General features: G+C 49.2%; 1 protein-coding gene across 1 annotated transcript in view; it reads right to left on the minus strand.

Moving 5' to 3' along the window:
• Window positions 1–24486, minus strand: part of LOC115122590 (rho GTPase-activating protein 29-like) — an 86321-nt gene that overhangs the window by 22411 nt on the left and 39424 nt on the right. Inside the window, 7 exon segments of the mRNA XM_065005966.1 lie at window positions 4178–4350; window positions 5358–5495; window positions 5741–5896; window positions 6418–6498; window positions 8073–8183; window positions 9273–9337; window positions 10761–10919. Coding sequence (XP_064862038.1) covers window positions 4178–4350; window positions 5358–5495; window positions 5741–5896; window positions 6418–6498; window positions 8073–8183; window positions 9273–9337; window positions 10761–10919 — 883 coding nt within the window.

Genomic DNA, 24486 nt, shown 5'->3' on the forward strand with positions numbered 1-24486 from the left:
ACAGCAGTAACAACACTGGGATGAGGACTTCCCTGGTTTACATGCTGACAGCAGTAACAACACAGGGATGAGGACTTCCCTGGTTTACATGACAGCAGTAACAACACAGGGATGAGGACTTCCCTGGTTTACATGCTGACAGCAGTAACTACACAGGGATGAGGACTTCCCTGGTTTACATGACAGCAGTAACAACACAGGGATGAGGACTTCCCTGGTTTACATGACAGCAGTAACAACACAGGGATGAGGACTTCCCTGGTTTACATGCTGACAGCAGTAACTACACAGGGATGAGGACTTCCCTGGTTTACATGCTGACAGCAGTAACAACACAGGGATGAGGACTTCCCTGGTTTACATGCTGACAGCAGTAACAACACAGGGATGAGGACTTCCCTGGTTTACATGACAGCAGTAACAACACAGGGATGAGGACTTCCCTGGTTTACATGACAGCAGTAACAACACAGGGATGAGGACTTCCCTGGTTTACATGACAGCAGTAACAACACAGGGATGAGGACTTCCCTGGTTTCCATGACAGCAGTAACAACACAGGGATGAGGACTTCCCTGGTTTACATGACAGCAGTAACAACACAGGGATGAGAACTTCCCTGGTTTACATGACAACAGTAACAACACAGGGATGAGGACTTCCCTGGTTTCCATGCTGACAGCAGTAACTACACAGGGATGAGGACTTCCCTGGTTTCCATGCTGACAGCAGTAACAACACAGGGATGAGGACTTCCCTGGTTTACATGACAGCAGTAACAACACAGGGATGAGGACTTCCCTGGTTTACATGACAGCAGTAACAACACAGGGATGAGGACTTCCCTGGTTTCCATGACAGCAGTAACTACACAGGGATGAGGACTTCCCTGGTTTCCATGCTGACAGCAGTAACAACACAGGGATGAGGACTTCCCTGGTTTACATGACAGCAGTAACAACACAGGGATGAGGACTTCCCTGGTTTCCATGACAGCAGTAACAACACAGGAGATGAGGATAGTCTGAAGACAACTCTGAATCTAGTCTAAATGATGAAAGTGATTGTGAATCAGCGGCTGAAGGTGTTCACAACAACCACTTCATAGAACAGTGAGTGGAGTACGGTTAGCCGGTACAACATATAGAAAAGAGACTCTTACGAGGCAACATTTTTGTGTTCGTTTAAAAGGCAGAGGGAGAACCTCACGCTCACAATCTCCTCTGCTGCATTCAGCGCTCGCCAGAGATATTTCATCAGGAAGGGCATGAATTCAACGCACACGTTTTCCTCTTACAGACTTTCTCTCTCCCTAAATGAGAGAGAGAGAGAGAGATTAAGTTTACAAACGAGTGTGCTCGTTTGTCAAGACCTGTTCGCCGTGCCTCACCCTGACCCGCCCTGCCTCAGCCTGACCCGCCCTGCGTCAACCTGACCCGCCCTGCGTCAACCTGACCCGCCGTGCCTCAGACTGACCCGCCGTGCCTCAGACTGACCCGCCGTGCCTCAGACTGACCCGCCGTGCCTCAGACTGACCCGCCCTGCCTCAGACTGACCCGCCCTGCCTCAGCCTGACCCGCCCTACCTCAGCCTGACCCGCCCTGCCTCAGCCTGACCCGCCCTGCCTCAGCCTGACCCGCCGTGCCTCAGCCTGACCCGCCGTGCCTCAGCCTGACCCGCCGTGCCTCAGCCTGACCCGCCCTGCCTCACGCTGACCCGCCCTGCCTCACGCTGACCCGCCCTGCCTCAGCCTGACCCGCCCTGCCTCAGCCTGACCCGCCGGGCCTCAGCCTGACCCGCCGGGCCTCAGCCTGACCCGCCGGGCCTCAGCCTGACCCGCCGTGCCTCAGCCTGACCCGCCGTGCCTCACGCTGACCCGCCCTGCCTCAGCCTGACCCGCCCTGCGTCAGCCTGACCCGCCCTACCTCAGCCTGACCCGCCGTGCCTCAGACTGACCCGCCCTGCCTCAGACTGACCCGCCCTGCCTCAGCCTGACCCGCCCTACCTCAGCCTGACCCGCCCTGCCTCAGCCTGACCCGCCCTGCCTCAGCCTGACCCGCCGTGCCTCAGCCTGACCCGCCGTGCCTCAGCCTGACCCGCCCTGCCTCACGCTGACCCGCCCTGCCTCAGCCTGACCCGCCCTGCGTCAGCCTGACCCGCCCTGCCTCAGCCTGACCCGCCGTGCCTCAGCCTGACCCGCCGTGCCTCACCCTGACCCGATATCCTCTTTCTGAGCAGTGAGCAGATTTCTACAGTAGGGTTATCCTCTATCTGAGCAGATTTCTACAGTAGGTTATCCTCTATCTGAGCAGATTTCTACAGTAGGGTTATCCTCTATCTGAGCAGATTGCTACAGTAGGGTTATCCTCTACCTGAGCAGATTTCTACAGTAGGGTTATCCTCTATCTGAGCAGATTTCTACAGTAAAGTTATCCTCTACCTGAGCAGATTTCTACAGTAGGGTTATCCTCTATCTGAGCAGATTTCTACAGTAGGGTTATCCTCTATCTGAGCAGATTTCTACAGTAGGGTTATCCTCTACCTGAGCAGATTTCTACAGTAGGGATATCCTCTATCTGAGCAGATTTCTACAGTAGGGTTATCCTCTACCTGAGCAGATTTCTACAGTAGGGTTACAGTCCAGAAGATGGAAGTTTACAAGGGAAAGCCCCACCGTCAAACGAAAAGCATGTTGGTTAGTCTCTAGCTAACATCAAACTATAATAAACACCTATATCAACGTTATTACTAGACCAAAACAAAACAAGAACTGAAAACAAAACTAACATGGTTTTTGGTTGTTGTTGTTGTCATTCCAAAATGGTGGCCAAATGACTGTTTGCTTGTATTATTCAATACCATGGACTGCCACCTTGCTATGCAGGAGGAGCTATAGCAAAGTCGTTTCGACACATACAACGACACAGAGTTACACATGGAGTAAAACAAACATACAGTCAATAATGCTTTCTGAGTGACTCAAACATTTCCAACAAAATCCCCATGCCATGACAAAAAAAAATCCTGAATTCATAATATTATTATTATTTTTTTAGATTCTCCCTGACTCTTTAATTTCTGTGATTGATAGTTCTCAAATGATCTCATTTATAAATATATAGCTCCATTATTTTTTATGCATACTTTATATCTGATTTTAGTTGTTTAAGTTTACACTGAAAACTTTTTACCATCCCAATAATTAGTCTTGGGCGGCCTGCCAAATACTTTTCAATGCAGAAAAAAAGTCCCATATGGGCCCTGGTCTTAAGTAGTGCACTATATAGGGAATAGGGTGCCATTGGGTTCTGGTCTTAAGTAGTGCACTATATAGGGAATAGGGTGCCATTGGGTTCTGGTCTTAAGTAGTGCACTATATAGGGAATAGGGTGCCATTGGGTTCTGGTCTTAAGTAGTGCACTATATAGGGAATAGGGTGCCATAGGGCTCTGGTCTTAAGTAGTGCACTATATAGGGAATAGGGTGCCATAGGGCTCTGGTCTTAAGTAGTGCACTATATAGGGAATAGGGTGCCATTGGGTTCTGGTCTTAAGTAGTGCACTATATAGGGAATAGGGTGCCATTGGGTTCTGGTCTTAAGTAGTGCACTATATAGGGAATAGGGTGCCATTGGGTTCTGGTCTTAAGTAGTGCACTATATAGGGAATAGGGTGCCATTGGGTTCTGGTCTAAAGTAGTGCACTATATAGGGAATAGGGTGCCATAGGGTTCTGGTCTTAAGTAGTGCACTATATAGGGAATAGGGTGCCATTGGGTTCTGGTCTAAAGTAGTGCACTATATAGGGAATAGGGTGCCATTGGGTTCTGGTCTAAAGTAGTGCACTATATAGGGAATAGGGTGCCATTGGGTTCTGGTCTTAAGTAGTGCACTATATAGGGAATAGGGTGCCATTGGGTTCTGGTCTTAAGTAGTGCACTATATAGGGAATAGGGTGCCATTGGGTTCTGGTCTTAAGTAGTGCACTATATAGGGAATAGGGTGCCATTGGGTTCTGGTCTTAAGTAGTGCACTATATAGGGAATAGGGTGCCATTGGGTTCTGGTCTTAAGTAGTGCACTATATAGGGAATAGGGTGCCATTGGGTCCTGGTGTAAAGTAGTGCACTATGTAGGGAATAGGGTGCCAGACTATATAAGGAAGTGTTATTGACTTTACCGTCCGTCAACGGAGAAGGACTCCATGTGTATCTGATCTTTGGGTAGATTTCTGACAAACTCTGCGTATTTCTGTCCAGGCTCGTACATCTTGGCGTTTTCACACAGGGCCTGGTAGTGTCCGGGGAGAGGCACAGTCTGGGCCTGCTGCAGCTGGAACCAGTTGACGGTCACCTGGAGGGATGTACAGTTAGAGAGAGAACCCCAAACTCTGGTGCTATACTCATGCTGTGTACGGTCCCTGATCCATCAATAACTATATCCTGTGGCCTACTGTGTAACTCTGTGTTGTTGTTGTCACACTGCTTTGCTTCATCTTGGCCAGAGGTCATAGTTGTAAATGACAACTTGTTCTCAACTGGCCTACCTGGTTAAATAAAGGTGATCTGGCCTACCTGGTTAAATAAAGGTGAACTGGCCTACCTGGTTAAATAAAGGTGAACTGGCCTACCTGGTTAAATAAAGGTGATCTGACCTACCTGGTTAAATAAAGGTGATCTGGCCTACCTGGTTAAATAAAGGTGATCTGACCTACCTGGTTAAATAAAGGTGATCTGGCCTACCTGGTTAAATAAAGGTGATCTGACCTACCTGGTTAAATAAAGGTGAACTGGCCTACCTGGTTAAATAAAGGTGATCTGGCCTACCTGGTTAAATAAAGGTGATCTGGCCTACCTGGTTAAATAAAGGTGATCTGGTCTACCTGGTTAAATAAAGGTGATCTGACCTACCTGGTTAAATAAAGGTGATCTGGTCTACCTGGTTAAATAAAGGTGATCTGGTCTACCTGGTTAAATAAAGGTGATCTGGCCTACCTGGTTAAATAAAGGTGATCTGGTCTACCTGGTTAAATAAAGGTGATCTGGCCTACCTGGTTAAATAAAGGTGATCTGGTCTACCTGGTTAAATAAAGGTGATCTGGCCTACCTGGTTAAATAAAGGTGATCTGGTTAAATAAAGGTGATCTGGTCTACCTGGTTAAATAAAGGTGATCTGGCCTACCTGGTTAAATAAAGGTGATCTGGTTAAATAAAGGTGATCTGGTCTACCTGGTTAAATAAAGGTGATCTGGTCTACCTGGTTAAATAAAGGTGATCTGGTCTACCTGGTTAAATAAAGGTGATCTGGTCTACCTGGTTAAATAAAAGGTGAAAATATATATATATATTTTTTTAACTCACAGCTTTGAGTGTGAGGTCACACTGAGCCAGCAGTTCTCTGATCTGAGTGAGGATGTCTGTCTTGGTGCTGGCCAGCTCTGCCCTCCTGACTCCTGCATCAGCTACACAGGATCTGTAGTGGTCCCTCGCATCCTCAGCCTGAGAGACAGGGAGCAGAGACAACATTAGAACTCAAGGTTAGAGAAGCAGGAACTGGAGGCTTGTCGGTCACAGAGCTGACTGGGGGAAATATAGCGGGAGTGACCTCCCAAATGGGTCAGATTCACCTACTGCTGCTGGGCCCTTAATCAAGGAACTTAACATAACAGATTTTTCTAAATTGGACAATAAAGCATAGCCTATTGACTGCAGTTAATTGGAAATGATCGGGCCTTCTTCCACACCTTTTGTAGAGCCTCCTCCTCCAGTTTCCTCTTCTTGTCCAGCTGTCTGGGCTGTTCCTCCTGGGAGCGGCTGGCTGACGACTGGGCCTTCTGGTACTCGTCTGTCCTCTGGGTCTGGGCCCACTGGGCCTTACGCAGCGCCGCCTCGGACTCTTGCTGCACGGGAGAGGGGCGATACACGCAGGTGAGTGAAGTAACACACACACACACAGACGAGTGAAGTAACACACACACACACACAGGTGAGTGAAGTAACACACACACACAGACAGGTGAGTGAAGTAACACACACACACACACAGGTGAGTGAAGTAACACACACACACACACACACAGGTGAGTGAAGTAACACACACACACACACACACACACAGGTGAGTGAAGTAACACACACACACACACACACACGTGAGTGAAGTAACACACACACACACACACACACAGGTGAGTGAAGTAACACACACACACACACACACACACACACACACACACACACACACACACACACACACAGGTGAGTGAAGTAACACACACACACACACAGGTGAGTGAAGTAACACACACACACACACAGGTGAGTGAAGTAACACACACACACACACAGGTGAGTGAAGTAACACACACACACACACACACACACACACACAGAAAGGCAGAGGGACAGAAGTCTCACAAACCATTTTCTTCTGTTCTCTCTGCCACTGCTCGTTGAGGTCTTTCCTCAGTTTGTCCAGCTCAGTCCTTCTGGACAACAGTGGCTACAGGACGCACAAAGAGGCACAACATGGAGGATTGTGTACATTGCACTTCTTTCACAAATAATTATAAACCCAAATGAAAAATGTTGCCTTGTCAGAGGTCAGATCGCCGTCGATCGCTACATTATTGAGTCTAGAAGGTTTGTTAGTCCTACCCGTAGGAATGTGTTCTAGAGTGTCAGTCCTTCCTATAGGAATGTGTTCTAGAGTGTCAGTCCTACCTGTAGGAATGTGTTCTAGAGCGTCAGTCCTACCTGTAGGAATGTGTTCTAGAGCGTCAGTCCTTCCTGTAGGAATGTGTTCTAGAGCGTCAGTCCTACCTGTAGGAATGTGTTCTAGAGCGTCAGTCCTTCCTGTAGGAATGTGTTCTAGAGCGTCAGTCCTACCTGTAGGAATGTGTTCTAGAGCGTCAGTCCTTCCCGTAGGAATGTGTTCTAGAGCGTCAGTCCTACCTGTAGGAATGTGTTCTAGAGCGTCAGTCCTACCCGTAGGAATGTGTTCTAGAGCGTCAGTCCTACCTGTAGGAATGCGTTCTAGAGCGTCAGTCCTACCTGTAGGAATGTGTTCTAGAGCGTCAGTCCTACCTGTAGGAATGCGTTCTAGAGTGTCAGTCCTACCTGTAGGAATGCGTTCTAGAGTGTCAGTCCTACCTGTAGGAATGTGTTCTAGAGTGCCAGTCCTACCTGTAGGAATGTGTTCTAGAGTGTCAGTCCTACCTGTAGGAATGTGTTCTAGAGCGTCAGTCCTACCCGTAGGAATGCGTTCTAGAGCGTCAGTCCTACCCGTAGGAATGCGTTCTAGAGCGTCAGTCCTACCCGTAGGAATGTGTTCTAGAGCGTCAGTCCTACCCGTAGCAATGTGTTCTAGAGCGTCAGTCCTACCCGTAGGAATGTGTTCTAGAGCGTCAGTCCTACCCGTAGGAATGTGTTCTAGAGCGTCAGTCCTACCCGTAGGAATGTGTTCTAGAGCGTCAGTCCTACCCGTAGGAATGTGTTCTAGAGCGTCAGTCCTACCTGTAGGAATGTGTTCTAGAGCGTCAGTCCTTCCTGTAGGAATGTGTTCTAGAGCGTCAGTCCTACCTGTAGGAATGTGTTCTAGAGCGTCAGTCCTACCCGTAGGAATGTGTTCTAGAGCGTCAGTCCTACCCGTAGGAATGTGTTCTAGAGCGTCAGTCCTACCCGTAGGAATGTGTTCTAGAGCGTCAGTCCTACCCGTAGGAATGTGTTCTAGAGCGTCAGTCCTACCCGTAGGAATGTGTTCTAGAGCGTCAGTCCTACCTGTAGGAATGTGTTCTAGAGCGTCAGTCCTACCCGTAGGAATGTGTTCTAGAGCGTCAGTCCTACCCGTAGGAATGTGTTCTAGAGCGTCAGTCCTACCGGTAGGAATGTGTTCTAGAGCGTCAGTCCTACCTGTAGGAATGTGTTCTAGAGCGTCAGTCCTACCTGTAGGAATGTGTTCTAGAGCGTCAGTCCTACCTGTAGGAATGTGTTCTAGAGCGTCAGTCCTACCTGTAGGAATGTGTTCTAGAGCGTCAGTCCTACCTGTAGGAATGTGTTCTAGAGCGTCAGTCCTACCTGAATGAATTTGTTGGTCTGCAGGGCAGTGGTAGTCTGCAGGAGGAGTTGGCTGTACTCTGTGTCATTTTTAAACGTAGAGATATAGGTCTCCCTGAATGGCATGTAGTCCTGTGGGCCAGACAAACAGACAAACAGAAAAATATCATGAGTCACATTCTCTCCTCGTGTGTTCAAAGAGAGACTGAACACACAGACTCCACGTTTCTCTGTTGCTCATTTAAGAAAAACGAGATTTCAGTTTTTTTTAGGGGATGTGGTTTGATGAGGCAGTTACTGATGGGGTTTTTCCCCCCATGAGACAAATTAGGAACCAAATGAGGGTCACTTCCTCAAAATAGTCAAAATAGTCAGGATCTCTAAGGTAACTCGTGAAAATATTTCATTCATTTTGACAAGGTTTTTAGTTGAGCAATTTTACATCTAGCCAAGATGTTTGGTGAAGTATTTCTCAAGAGACAAAATGTGCGACGCGTCGTCTTATTTAAACTATGTCCGATCCACTGCGTTGCTGGGCCAGTCTGTCTCACCGTAGAGATAGAGAGCAATGACTGCAGTCGTTTATCCCGAGCTAGTGGGCATTGTTGAAAAAAAATCAAAACCCAACCCTCAAGTAAGTCATGACGAACTCACACACAAAAAAAAAAAAATCTGTTTTGGACGAGACTGACTTCATGAACCAAAATTAATCAAATTGAACACTTTTGTAGTAAATGTCGACACTACAATAAAATGTTTGACTAATATCAATGCACATTTTCTATCAGGCCATTTTCTATCAAGTTTAAGAGGGGGAGGGTAAGCTATGTTTTAGTCTGTTTAGCTGCAGTTTTCAAGCATAGATACACTGAGTGTACAAAACATTAGGAACACCTGCTCTTTCCATGACAGACCACACCAGGTGAATGTAGGTTAAATCCACTTCAAATCAGTGTTTATGAAGGGGAGGAGACGGGTTAGAGAAGGCTTTTTAAGCTTTGAGATAATTGGGACATGGATTGTGAATGTGTGATTGGAGTGGGCCAGCATCCCTGTGGAACGCTTTCGACAACTTGTAGAGTCCATGCCCCGATGAATTGAGGCTGTTCTGAGGGCAAAAAGGGGGTGCAACTCAATGTTTGGAAGGTGTTCCTAATGTTTTGTACACCCAGCGTATATCCGTGGTCTGTGCTTGTGTTCAATTATTCTAAAACATATTACCTGTTGACTCGCAAGCATCTTTGCAGATTCTGCCATTTTGGCACAGCTCTTGGCACATTCGATGTCTGGGGGGAAGAGATATAGCAGATAAGTCAGTGGATGTGTTGTTGACAGGGTTCACAAATTTGGAAGCATGTCCATCCAATAAAATGTAGCGTTAAGATTTCCCTTCACTGGAACTAAGGGGCCCAAACCATGAAAAACAGCCCCAGACCATTATTCCTCCTCCACTAAACTTTACAGTTGGCACTATGCATTCGGGCTGACATCCGCCAAACCAAGATTCATCCATCAAACTGCCAGATAGTGAAGCGTGATTCATGAGTCCAGAGAACGTGTTTCCACTGCTCCAGAGTCCAATGGCAGCGAGCTTTACACCACTCCAGTCGACGCTTGGCATTGTGCATGGTGATCTTAGGCTTGTGTGCGGATGCTTGGCCACGGAGACCCATTTCATGAAGCTCCTGACGAACAGTTATTGTGCTGACGTTGCTTCCAGAGGCAGTTTGGAACTCGGAGTGAGTGTTGCAACCGAGGACTGACAATTTTTACGCGCTATCCGCTTCAGCACTCGGCGGTTCCATTCTGTGAGCTTGTGTGGCCTACCACTTCGCGGCTGAGCCGTTGTTGCTCCTAGACGTTTCCACTTCACAATAACAGCACTTACAGTTGACCGGGGCAGCTCTAGCAGGGCAGAAATTGAACGAACTGACTTGTTGGAAAGGTGGCATCCTATGACGATGCCACGTTATAAGTCACTGAGCTCTTCAATAAAGGCCATTCTACTGCCGATATTTGTCTATGGAGATTGCATGGCTGTGTGCTCAATTTTATACACCAGTCAACAACAGGTGTGGCTGAATTAGCCGAATCCACTAATTTGAAGGGGTGTCCACATACTTTTGTATATATAGTGTATGTCCACTAACATGGATTTCTAGCTCAGTTTAAGCAGTTCTGCTTAAGGAAGACTGGGCCAAAATTCCTCCACAGTGACGTGAGAGACTGATCAACAACTACAGGAAGTGGTTGGTTGGAGTCATTGCAGCTAAAGGTGGACTGATCAACTACAGGAAGTGGTTGGTTGGAGTCCTTGCAGCTAAAGGTGGACTGATCAACTACAGGAAGTGGTTGGTGGGAGTCACTGCAGCTAAAGGTGGACTGATCAACTACAGGAAGTGGTTGGTTGGAGTCCTTGCAGCTAAAGGTGGCACAACCAGTTACTGAGTGTAAAGGGGACAATAACGTTTTCCACACCGGGGGAAATTGGGTGTTACTCGTAACTTGTTAATTAAAAGAATGAAAAGAGTATCAGCATTTTGATTCCATTTATTTCATTAGTAGGTTTTGACTGAAGATCTGAGGTAAATACTGATATGAGTTGGGCCTGGGCTATTTTCTAGCCAGGTGTGTATGTGTGAGCCGTGTATGTGTGTGTAGGTCATGCGTGTGTGCATGCTTGCAGGTGAATGCATGTGTCTAACTAACCCAGTCCCAGGCGTTTGTCGACCCAGGCCAGCAGATCTTTGGTGTACTTAGACCAGGCCTTGGCATAGAGCAGAGCCGACTCCACCCCGCTGTCGTTCTTCTGCAGCGTCAGGTCAACATCCTCCTCCTCCTCCTCCTCAGACAGCGCCACCTCTGGGCCTGGAGATGTAGTACAGGAGGAGTATCAATCATACAGTATCTACTGTTGTTACAGTGGGGGGGTTCCTAACCACATGGGGGGGGGGGGGTCCTAACCACATTGGGGGGGATAAGGGTGGGGGGGTTCCTAACCACAGCGTTGGACTAGTAACCGGAAGATTGCAAGTTCAAACCCCCGAGCTGACAAGGTACAAATCTGTCGTTCTGCCCCTGAACAGGCAGTTAACCCACTGTTCCTAGGCAGTCATTGAAAATAAGAATTTGTTCTTAACTGACTTGCCTAAGCTAAGAGAAATGTTGCAGTCTTAAAGCTAATTTCAGCAATGAAACCAACGCTGTTATTCTTACGGAAGCAATTTTACTTATGTCGGCAATTTCTGTGATTAGGCTATGTTCCTGTAGATGCTTTTGTTCTAAAACCATTATTTGGTCAACAATAACGTTCATTAACCTGCAATGAAAGTATCTGCCCTGCTGCCGTTTCGCTGCTGGCTCTCACTCCCCCCTTTTGCACACAAAGTGAAGGGAGAGATGAATTCTGATAAGAGCATTTCTGACAGTCGAGCAACATTTCAAAATGTAATTGTGGGAAAGACAACGTTTTAAAAACTACAGTTTCTGTTTATATATATATATATATATATTTAAATAGGAGGTTCTCAGCTTTATTTGAGTATTAGAATTATTTCTCAACTGTTAATATAGAGGAAATAACACCACTTTAGAAACAGAGAAAGTCATTGAGACGATCCGGCAGAGGAATGGATGCAAAAAAGTTATTGTTAGATGAATTGCATGGATACCTAGCAACAATATATTTAAACGTTTGCCAACTAGCTAATGTGTTTTGAGTTCCCTCGGGTGGTAAATGGTGTTGCATATAACCTAGGACAAAAAAAAAACCATGCAAAAATAATCTCTAAAGAGACAAAAATACATCTGATTATTCTGGATCTCTACTGTTGACATCAAAATATCCACCATGCACGATGGATACATCCCTGAACATGAGGAAATAGATGGTTCATGTTTTACTTGGCACTAGAAACATTTAGTCTAGAGCCCTGCCACTAACGGAAAGTAACTGTGCATTAAACAATATTATTGTTGTATTTATCTTATCAAGCAAAATGGGTCAATGTATGACTGTTTGTCCAGATCACCTAGCTCTACTAACGATGTGTTTCTTTGCTCAAACAAAATTAATACTGCTAAATTAAATTGTTTTGGGATTTTTTTTTTTTAATTCTCCCTGATGGTCTAGCTTTTATTTTGGTGTTCCTTCTTAAAGATGACATTCTTAACCTCTTGTGCCTAGGGGGCAGTATTTTCATTTTTGGAAAAACAACGTTCCCAAAGTAAACGTGATATTTTGTCAGGACAAGATGCTAGAATATGCATATAATTGACAGCTTAGGATAGAAAACACTCTAAAGTTTCCAAAACTGTAAAAATATTGTCTGTGAGTATAACAGAACTGATATTGCAGGTGAAAGCCTGAGAAAAATCCAATCCGGAAGTGCCTTATGTTTTGGAAGCTCTGCAATCCAATGCGTCTCTATTGAGCAGTGAATGGGCTATCAACCAGATTACTTTTTTCTACGTATTCCCCAAGGTGTCTACAGCATTGTGACGTAGTTTTACGCCTTTATGTTGAAGAATACCCGTAAGCGGTTATTATCGAATAGATATTTGAAAAACACCTTGAGGATTGATTGTTTGCCATGTTTGCCATGTTTCTGTCGATATTATGGAGCTAATTTGGAATATTTTTCGGCGTTGTCGTGCCCGAAATTTCCGGTCGATTTCTCAGCGAAACGTGAAGAAGAAACGGAGCTAAAGGAACATTGGCTATCTAACTGGGAGTCTCGTGAGTGAAAACATCCGAAGCTCATCAAAGGTAAACGATTTAATTTGATTGCTTTTCTGATTTTCGTGACCAAGTTACCTGCTGCTAGCTGGACATAATGCTATGCTAGGCTATCGATAAACTTACACAAATGCTTGTCTTTTTTTGGTTGTATATTTTGAACACATTGAATCGTGGTGGTGGCAGCGTCATGCTGTGGGGATGTTTTTCAGCGCGTCCAAGTTTGGCCGGGGTAGGCCATCATTGTAAATAAGAATTTGTTCTTAACTGACTTACCTAGTTAAATAAAAGGTAAATAAACACTTTTGTCAGGATCAAGGGAAAGGTAAAGTACAGAAAGATCCTTGATGAAATCCTGAGCGCACTGGAGCAGGTTCTCAGACTGGGGCGAATGTTCACCTTCCAACAGAACAACGACCCTAAGCACACAGCCAAGACAAGTCTCTAAATGTCCTTGAGTGGCCCAGCCAGAGCCCGGACTTGAACCCGATCTCTGGAGAGACCTGAAAATAACTGCAGCAACGCTCCCCATCCAACCTGACAGAGCTTGAGAGGATCTGCAGAGAAGAAATGGGAGAAACTCCCCAAATACAGGTGTGCCAAGCTTGTAGCATCATACCCAAGAAGACTGGAGGCTGTAATCGCTGCCAAAGGTGCTTCAACAAAGTACTGAGTAAAGGATCTGAATACTTATGTAAATATGATTTTTTTATTTATAATACATTTGCAAATGTTTTTAGAAAAAAAACTGTTTTTACTATGGTTACTGCTCAAAACCTTAGAAAAACCTTGACATAGTGCAGGCTCAGTGAGCACAGCCTTGCCATTGAGAAGGGTAGACACAGGAAAACCTGGTTCCCTGTAGAGGAAAGGCTGTGCAACCAATGCACAACAGCAGAACCTGAGACGGAGCTGCATTTCCTGACAAAATGTGAAAGAAATAAAACAATTAGAGAGTGTAATTTCCCCAAATGTGAAACCCTCATTCAAGGTTTCAAAGACCTCTTGATGAGAATAGACTTCCCATCCTGTTGGGGGAGGATGCAGAGAGCTGTGGGTTGGCAGCGCACTACATTGCTGCCTGCCATAAGATGAGGAACAGTGTCTGACAGACCAATCAACCTGCACATGTCCTATATGCTCATTGTTCAATGTATGGCCATTTTGACCCTTGGTTATTGTTGTCCCATTGGCAATTTTGATTGTGTTAATATTGTAAATCTCCAAAGAAAGCTTTGGCAATATATACATTGTTTTGTCCAATAAAGCAAACCGAGAGAGCGAGCGAGAGAGAAGGCTGTGCAACCATTGAGACAGAGCTGCATTTCCTGACAAAATGTCGAACGTGCCAAATTTGAGGAAATGACACTCGAGGTTCTGATGAGGATAGGCTACCCATCCTGTTGGGGGAGGACACAGAGAGCTGTGGGTTGGCAGCGCACTACATTGCTGCCTGGCATAAGATGAGGGACAGTGTCTGACAGACCGACCAACCTCTTGTCTTATATGCTTATTGTTACTGTTCAACGTATGGCTATTTTGACCCTTGGTTACTGTTGTCAACGGGACAACAGTAACAGTTTTGATTCTTCTTATTTTAATATTGTAAATATCCATAGTGGCCATATGTACATTGTTATGTCAATAAAGCAAACGAGATAAACACTGGATGTAAAAAGAAGAAGTGATGAACAACCTTTTACTTTACGCCTGAAAAGTTAGGTTGACTGTCGCTAACTACACAACAAAAACCTAGCCAGCAGGCTATCAAGCTAGCCAGAAAAGTTTAGCTGGAACAAACCTTGCAAGGGGAGTTAATACAACTACATCAAACAACCAAAAAGGACTCTAACTTTAAACACATCTTCGTTTTTTTTTTTGTGTGTAAATATTCTTTCACTATTTTTGCAGATTTTTTAAAAAGCTAAATTAGAGCTAACTAGGTAGCAACAGCTGAAGACAAATAAAACTGGTTGCCATGGCAGCGGGACAGCGGAGCAGCAGCAGTAGTAGCAGAGCCCACAGGCACCATGTCCCCCCTCAGTGTCCATTCTCCACTTTCCAGAGGACAAAAATGACACAACGGGGAAAGCTTTTAAAACAGAAACTACTAAAGCAAGAGGCCAGAAACTCTTTTTGTAGACCTACACAAAAAAACTGTGATATGAGTAAACTCATGTTTCTCACTGACCAGCCAAACGCATGGTGCTCCGCAGTCTGTAATGGGTGGAAGCTGAAAGACAGCACCATGATAACAATAAACCTCTACAAGACTGGGACTGTCATGGTGCAAGGTAACATTAGGCTGTTTATAACAGACTGGGACTGTCATGGTGCAAGGTAACATTAGGCTGTTTGAAACAGACTGGGACTGTCATGGTGCAAGGTAACATTAGGCTGTTTGAAACAGACTGGGACTGTCATGGTGCAAGGTAACATTAGGCTGTTTATAACAGACTGGGACTGTCATGGTGCAAGGTAACATTAGGCTGTTTGAAACAGACTTTCAGACCATTAAGGAGAGAGCAGAGAGAGAGAAGGACACCAGCAGTGACATGCCCTCTCAGCAGCACCACCCTCATCCCTACTCTCCCCCCACCCAAAAAGGCACATCCAGCACATCTCTTCCCACCATAGTGGAGGACATGCCCCAGGAGGAGAGCGACCCCCTCAGTGCAGAGCAGGCTCAGGCCCTCCTCACCACCAAGGCTGCCATGAGGGATGAGTTCACCAGACTGGAGGGGGAGGTGGTCCTGCTCAGGGAGAGTGTGAGCAAACAGACACCAGACGACCACACCTTAGAGGAGCTCCTAACCAAGGTGAGGACAGAGCAGGACAGCAGCCTTGCAACACAGCTGAAAGAGGTTCAGCAAGAGAGAGACGGACTCAAGAGAGAGCTGGCTGACTGCAGGAGAGAAAGAGGACAGGCTGCAGGAGAGAAAGAGGACAGGCTGCAGGAGAGACAGAGAACAGAGGACAGGATGCAGGAGCAGCTAGATCACCACTCTATGACCTGCCCTCACACAGCAGAGGAGCCCAGCTCAACCAGCCAGGCATCCCCAGCCCTGCCTAGTGCACGCCTCCCCCCAGCCCTGCCTAGTGCACGCCTCCCCCCAGCCCTGCCTAGTGCATGCCTCCCCCCCAGCCCTGCCTAGTGCACGCCTCCCCCAGCCCTGCCTAGTGCACGCCTCCCCCAGCCCTGCCTAGTGCCCCCTCCCCCCTCCCCCTGCCTAGTGCACGCCTCCCCCAGCCCCTGCCTGCCGCTCCCCAGCCCTGCCTAGTGCCGCCTCCCCCAGCCCTGCCTAGTGCACGCCTCCCCAGCCCACAGAACAGCCTCCCACTGACAGCACTCCCCCAGCCACCCCTCCCAGTCCAGAAGAAATAGACCAGCCACACCCCAGCTCCCCCCACCAGCCCCCTCCATTCCAGAAGATCCAGACCAGCCTCCCCCAGCTCCAACACCCACCAGCCCCCTCTGCCCCCTCCAGTCCAGAAGAAACAGACCAGCCACCCCAGCTCCAACACCCACCAGCCCCCTCCATTCCAGAAGAAACAGACCAGCCACACCCCAGCTCCAACACCCACCAGCCCCCCTCCATTCCAGAAGATCCAGACCAGCCACACCCCAGCTCCAACACCCACCAGCCCCCTCTGCCCCCTCCAGTCCAGAAGAAACAGACCAGCCACACCCCAGCTCCAACACCCACCAGCCCCCCCCTCCATTCCAGAAGATCCAGACCAGCCAAACCCCAGCTCCAACACCCACCAGCCCCCTCCATTCCAGAAGAAACAGACCAGCCACACCCCAGCTCCAACACCCACCAGCCCCCTCTCTGCCCCCTCCAGTCCAGAAGAAACATACCAGCCACACCCCAGCTCCAACACCCACCAGCCCCCCATTCCAGAAGAAACAGACCAGCCACACCCCAGCTCCAACACCCACCAGCCCCCTCCATTCCAGAAGAAACAGACCAGCCACACCCCAGCTCCAACACCCACCAGCCCCCACTCTCACCCTCCAGTCCAGAAGAAACAGACCAGCCACACCCCAGCTCCAACACCCACCAGCCCCCAACACCCACCAGCCCCCTCCATTCCAGAAGAAACAGACCAGCCACACCCCAGCTCCAACACCCACCAGCCCCCTCCATCCAGAAGAAACAGACCAGCTCACACCCCAGCTCCAGAAGAAACAGACCAGCATACCCCAGCCCCCACCAGCCCATTCCAGAAGAAACAGACCAGCCACACCCCAGCTCCAACACCAGCCCCCACCCCCTCCAGTCCAGAAGAAACAGACCAGCCACACCCCAGCTCCAACACCCACCAGCCCCCTCCAGTCCAGAAGAAACAGACAGCCACCCCAGCTCAACACCCACCAGCCCCCTCCAGTCCAGACCAGCCACACCCCAGCTCCAATACCCACCAGCCCCCTCTGCCCCTCCAGTCCAGAAGAAACAGACCAGGCACACCCCAGCTCCAACACCCACCAGCCCCCTCTTCCCCTCCAGTCCAGAAGAAACAGACCAGGCACACCCCAGCTCCAACACCCACCAGCCCCCCTCTGCCCCCTCCAGTCCAGAAGAAACAGACCAGCCACACCCCAGCTCCAACACCCACCAGCCCCCTCTGCCCCCTCCAGTCCAGAAGAAACAGACCAGCCACACCCCAGCTCCAACACCCACCAGCCCCCTCTGCCCCCTCCAGTCCAGAAGAAACAGACCAGCCACACCACAGCTCCAACACCCACCAGCCCCCCTCCAGTCCAGAAGAAACAGACCAGCCACACCCCAGCTCCAACACCCACCAGCCCCCCAGTCCAGAAGAAACAGACCAGCCACACCCCAGCTCCAATACCCACCAGCCCCCCTACTCCCTCCAGTCCAGAAGAAACACTGGCTGACATCATCCTGTTGATGGACTCAAATGGGAAGTTTGTTCAGGAGAATAAACTTTTCCCTAGACACAAAAGGAGAAAGGATGTGGTGCCCAACAACGCAGAGGGCCATGGAGCTGCTTGATAAGGCCCATCTCGGGTCGCCAAGCCACATAATAATACACACCGGAAGCAACGACCTGCGTGCTCAGCAGGAGAGGGTGGCGACTTCACTACGGGGAGTGATCGAGAAGGCCTCCGCAATCTTCCCCAACTCAAGGATCATGGTGTCAACCCTTCTTCAGAGGAAGGACTTCCACCCTGCTACAATCCAAAGAATAAAAACACCAGCGACCCAATATCCCACTCTAGAACGGGGTTGTCTCTATGACAATGTTCACCTGTACAGGGAGACAGTCCTTGCCCAGACTCAAGGACGTAGCTTTAAAACAGCAGCCTGACCTCTCAACCCAGGAACAGCGGAGCAATCTCCACTCCCCCAAGATCACAAAGACAACACCCCGGACCACAGCCCAGCAGGCTGTAAGAGGAGCAACTGGCCCAGCCCCCACCAATGAAATGAGTGACAAACACATGCTGAGTCTACTATGCTCACATGTGATAGGCCGAGGGTCACGGATGCTCGCGTGATAGGCCCAGGGTCACGGATGCTCACATGTGATAGGCCGAGGGTCACGGATGCTCGCGTGATAGGCCCAGGGTCACGGATGCTCACATGTGATGGGCGAGGGTCACGGATGCTCACATGTGATTGGCCGAGGGTCACGGATGCTCACATGTGATAGGTGAGCACAACAACTCCACCATCCTCACACAACATCCACCCAAGTGGCATGACACAAATGCCATCTTAAATGATAAACAAATCACATTTGCATAATAAGAGTTAACGTTAATTTTAAAATCCTATTTTAATAGTTCTTGTTGGATTGTCTCATTTTGAAGGTAAAGAGAGAGAGAAACAGACCAGGCCCCCATCCTGAACCCAGACCAGACCCCCATCCTGAACCCAGACCAGACCCCCATCCTGAACCCAGACCAGACCCCCATCCTGACCCCCATCCTGAACCCAGACCAGACCCCCATCCTGACCCCCATCCTGAACCCAGACCAGACCCCATTCTGAACCCAGACCAGACCCCCATCCTGAACCCAGACCAGACCCCCATCCTGACCCCCATCCTGAACCCAGACCAGACCCCCATCCTGAACCCAGACCAGACCCCCATCCTGAACCCAGACCAGGCCCCCATCCTGAACCCAGACCAGACCCCCATCCTGAACCCAGACCAGACCCCCATCCTGAACCCAGACCAGGCCCCCATCCTGAACCCAGACCAGGCCCCCATCCTGAACCCAGACCAGACCCCCATCCTGACCCCCATCCTGAACCCAGACCAGACCCCCATCCTGACCCCCATCCTGAACCCAGACCAGACCCCCATCCTGAACCCAGACCAGACCCCCATCCTGACCCCCATCCTGAACCCAGACCAGACCCCCATCCTGACCCCCATCCTGAACCCAGACCAGACCCCCATCCTGACCCCCATCCTGAACCCAGACCAGGCCCCCATCCTGAACCCAGACCAGACCCCATCCTGACCCCCATCCTGAACCCAGACCAGACCCCATCCTGAACCCAGACCAGGCCCCCATCCTGAACCCAGACCAGACCCCCATCCTGAACCCAGACCAGGCCCCATCCTGAACCCAGACCAGGCCCCCATCCTGAACCCAGACCAGACCCCCATCCTGAACCCAGACCAGACCCCCATCCTGACCCCCATCCTGAACCCAGACCAGACCCCCATCCTGACCCCATCCTGAACCCAGACCAGACCCCCATCCTGACCCCCATCCTGAACCCAGACCAGGCCCCCATCCTGAACCCAGACCAGACCCCATCCTGACCCCCATCCTGAACCCAGACCAGACCCCCATCCTGACCCCCATCCTGAACCCAGACCAGACCCCCATCCTGACCCCCATCCTGAACCCAGACCAGACCCCCATCCTGAACCCAGACCAGGCCCCCATCCTGAACCCAGACCAGACCCCCATCCTGAACCCAGACCAGGCCCCCATCCTGAACCCAGACCAGGCCCCCATCCTGAACCCAGACCAGACCCCCATCCTGACCCCCATCCTGAACCCAGACCAGGCCCGACCACCCATCAGTCACAAAATGGCTGTAAAATGAAATATTTTTACGTTGCGTGGAATTTACAAGGATTGGAGTCCTTTGCTTCTGGGCTAAAGAGCAGAAATGCTGAACTAAATCATTCAATCGAAATGATCAAAAACAGGAGAATTCTTTATCTGGTTAACAGTCATGGGGATAAACACCTATCGGGAAGCAACAACCTTTCCCTCCCCACAGACCCTCCTCAGAAACAACTATGACAAAGTAAAAAACAAAAAAAGCTCCTGAAGCTCTGTGGAACACTGGGTCTGTACATAGTCAATGGTAGGCTGAGAGGGGACTCTTTTGGGAGGTACACCTACAGCTCTGTGGAACACTGGGTCTGTACATAGTCAATGGTAGGCTGAGAGGGGACTCTTTTGGGAGGTACACCTACAGCTCTGTGGAACACTGGGTCTGTACATAGTCAATGGTAGGCTGAGAGGGGACTCTTTTGGTAGGTACACCTACAGCTCTGTGGAACACTGGGTCTGTACATAGTCAATGGTAGGCTGAGAGGGGACTCTTTTGGTAGGTACACCTACAGCTCTGTGGAACACTGGGTCTGTACATAGTCAATGGTAGGCTGAGAGGGGACTCTTTTGGGAGTTACACCTACAGCTCTGTGGAACACTGGGTCTGTACATAGTCAATGGTAGGCTGAGAGGGGACTCTTTTGGTCGGTACACCTACAGCTCTGTGGAACACTGGGTCTGTACATAGTCAATGGTAGGCTGAGAGGGGACTCTTTTGGGAGGTACACCTACATCTCTGTCGAACACTGGGTCTGTACATAGTCAATGGTAGGCTGAGAGGGGACTCTTTTGGTCGGTACACCTACAGCTCTGTGGAACACTGGGTCTGTACATAGTCAATGGTAGGCTGAGAGGGGACTCTTTTGGGAGGTACACCTACATCTCTGTCGAACACTGGGTCTGTACATAGTCAATGGTAGGCTGAGAGGGGACTCTTTTGGTCGGTACACCTACAGCTCTGTGGAACACTGGGTCTGTACATAGTCAATGGTAGGCTGAGAGGGGACTCTTTTGGGAGGTACACCTACATCTCTGTCGAACACTGGGTCTGTACATAGTCAATGGTAGGCTGAGAGGGGACTCTTTTGGGAGGTACACCTACAGCTCTGTCGAACACTGGGTCTGTACATAGTCAATGGTAGGCTGAGAGGGGACTCTTTTGGTCGGTACACCTACAGCTCTGTGGAACACTGGGTCTGTACATAGTCAATGGTAGGCTGAGAGGGGACTCTTTTGGGAGGTACACCTACATCTCTGTCGAACACTGGGTCTGTACATAGTCAATGGTAGGCTGAGAGGGGACTCTTTTGGGAGGTACACCTACAGATCATCCCTTGGCAGAAGCACTGTAGACTACTTCCTCACCGACCTAAACCCAGAGTCTCTCAGAGCCTTCACAGTCAGCCCACTAACACCTCTCTCAGACCAACCCAGAGTCTCTCAGAGCCTTCACAGTCAGCCCACTAACACCTCTCTCAGACCAACCCAGAGTCTCTCAGAGCCTTCACAGTCAGCCCACTAACACCTCTCTCAGACCAAACCAGAGTCTCTCAGAGCCTTCACAGTCAGCCCACTAACACCTCTCTCAGACCAACCCAGAGTCTCTCAGAGCCTTCACAGTCAGCCCACTAACACCTCTCTCAGACCAACCCAGAGTCTCTCAGAGCCTTCAGTCAGCCCACTAACACCTCTCTCAGACCAACCCAGAGTCTCTCAGAGCCTTCACAGTCAGCCCACTAACACCTCTCTCAGACCAACCCAGAGTCTCTCAGAGCCTTCAGTCAGCCCACTAACACCTCTCTCAGACCAACCCAGAGTCTCTCAGAGCCTTCACAGTCAGCCCACTAACACCTCTCTCAGAGCCTTCACAGTCAGCCGACTAACACCTCTCAGAGCCTTCACAGTCAGCCGACTAACACCTCTCTCAGACCAACCCAGAGTCTCTCAGAGCCTTCACAGTCAGCCCACTAACACCTCTCTCAGACCAACCCAGAGTCTCTCAGAGCCTTCACAGTCAGCCCACTAACACCTCTCTCAGAGCCTTCACAGTCAGCCGACTAACACCTCTCTCAGAGCCTTCACAGTCAGCCGACTAACACCTCTCTCAGACCAACCCAGAGTCTCTCAGAGCCTTCACAGTCAGCCCACTAACACCTCTCTCAGACCAACCCAGAGTCTCTCAGAGCCTTCACAGTCAGCCCACTAACACCTCTCTCAGAGCCTTCACAGTCAGCCGACTAACACCTCTCTCAGAGCCTTCACAGTCAGCCCACTAACACCTCTCTCAGACCAACCCAGAGTCTCTCAGAGCCTTCACAGTCAGCCCACTAACACCTCTCTCAGACCAAACCAGAGTCTCTCAGAGCCTTCACAGTCAGCCCACTAACACCTCTCTCAGACCAACCCAGAGTCTCTCAGAGCCTTCACAGTCAGCCCACTAACACCTCTCTCAGACCAACCCAGAGTCTCTCAGAGCCTTCAGTCAGCCCACTAACACCTCTCTCAGACCAACCCAGAGTCTCTCAGAGCCTTCACAGTCAGCCCACTAACACCTCTCTCAGACCAACCCAGAGTCTCTCAGAGCCTTCAGTCAGCCCACTAACACCTCTCTCAGACCAACCCAGAGTCTCTCAGAGCCTTCACAGTCAGCCCACTAACACCTCTCTCAGAGCCTTCACAGTCAGCCGACTAACACCTCTCTCAGAGCCTTCACAGTCAGCCGACTAACACCTCTCTCAGACCAACCCAGTCTCTCAGAGCCTTCACAGTCAGCCCACTAACACCTCTCTCAGACCAACCCAGAGTCTCTCAGAGCCTTCACAGTCAGCCCACTAACACCTCTCTCAGAGCCTTCACAGTCAGCCGACTAACACCTCTCTCAGAGCCTTCACAGTCAGCCGACTAACACCTCTCTCAGACCAACCCAGAGTCTCTCAGAGCCTTCACAGTCAGCCCACTAACACCTCTCTCAGACCAACCCAGAGTCTCTCAGAGCCTTCACAGTCAGCCCACTAACACCTCTCTCAGAGCCTTCACAGTCAGCCGACTAACACCTCTCTCAGAGCCTTCACAGTCAGCCCACTAACACCTCTCTCAGACCAACCCAGAGTCTCTCAGAGCCTTCAGTCAGCCCACTAACACCTCTCTCAGACCAAACCAGAGTCTCTCAGAGCCTTCACAGTCAGCCCACTAACACCTCTCTCAGACCAACCCAGAGTCTCTCAGAGCCTTCACAGTCAGCCCACTAACACCTCTCTCAGACCAACCCAGAGTCTCTCAGAGCCTTCAGTCAGCCCACTAACACCTCTCTCAGACCAACCCAGAGTCTCTCAGAGCCTTCACAGTCAGCCCACTAACACCTCTCTCAGACCAACCCAGAGTCTCTCAGAGCCTTCAGTCAGCCCACTAACACCTCTCTCAGACCAACCCAGAGTCTCTCAGAGCCTTCACAGTCAGCCCACTAACACCTCTCTCAGAGCCTTCACAGTCAGCCGACTAACACCTCTCTCAGAGCCTTCACAGTCAGCCGACTAACACCTCTCTCAGACCAACCCAGAGTCTCTCAGAGCCTTCACAGTCAGCCCACTAACACCTCTCTCAGACCAACCCAGAGTCTCTCAGAGCCTTCACAGTCAGCCCACTAACACCTCTCTCAGAGCCTTCACAGTCAGCCGACTAACACCTCTCTCAGAGCCTTCACAGTCAGCCGACTAACACCTCTCTCAGACCAACACAGAGTCTCTCAGAGCCTTCACAGTCAGCCCACTAACACCTCTCTCAGACCACAGTAAAATCACAGTCTCTGAGAAAAGCAGAACCCAACCATGAAGCATCGCAGCCCAATAAATTACATGGTTCTAAAACATTCCTACAGATATCTACAAAAAAACTATTATTAGCCAATACAATCTCTCCTGGACAACGTTTTAGTCTTAAAACCTGTTGAATATCGGGGCACTAGTTTTTTTGTCAGTTGCGTTATGCTAATTACTGTAGTTGATGACAACGCTCCCGAATCCGGGAGGGGTCATTACAAGAATGAACATTCTGCTGCAACAATGAAGGTATAAACATGGTAGTTTGGAACAGACAAATTAACCTCCTTGGCTAATCTAAAGAAACATAAGAGGAACACCCCCAAAAAAATACATCCAATCAAAAACAAAACCAGACAAAGAAAATATGCACCTTCAATATGGGGAAACACTGAAGCAATACAAACACACCTTAAGAACAAAAAAAGGAACAGCACATTAGAAATCAGCTGGATGGAATTGAGGAATCGATAAGAGTCAAACCACTTCTGGGAGAATTGGAATAAATGAAACAAACCTCATCATGAGGAATTGGCTCTCCAAAATGGGGATATGTGGAGAAATCACTTAGCAAACCTCTACAGCAATATAACAAAGAGCCCAGAACCAAGAGACATACAAGAAACATGACAAATCCTTGAATCAGCAGTCAAAGACTATCAGAATCCTGTGGGTACCCCAATTACAGAAGAAGAATTATTGGAAAAACTATGCACTCTTACAACCCAAAAAAGGCCTGTGGTGCTGATTGTATTTTACATGAAA

Source organism: Oncorhynchus nerka, linkage group LG20 (genome assembly GCF_034236695.1).
Source record: "Oncorhynchus nerka isolate Pitt River linkage group LG20, Oner_Uvic_2.0, whole genome shotgun sequence".
In the NCBI taxonomy this organism is placed as follows: Eukaryota; Metazoa; Chordata; class Actinopteri; order Salmoniformes; family Salmonidae; genus Oncorhynchus; species Oncorhynchus nerka.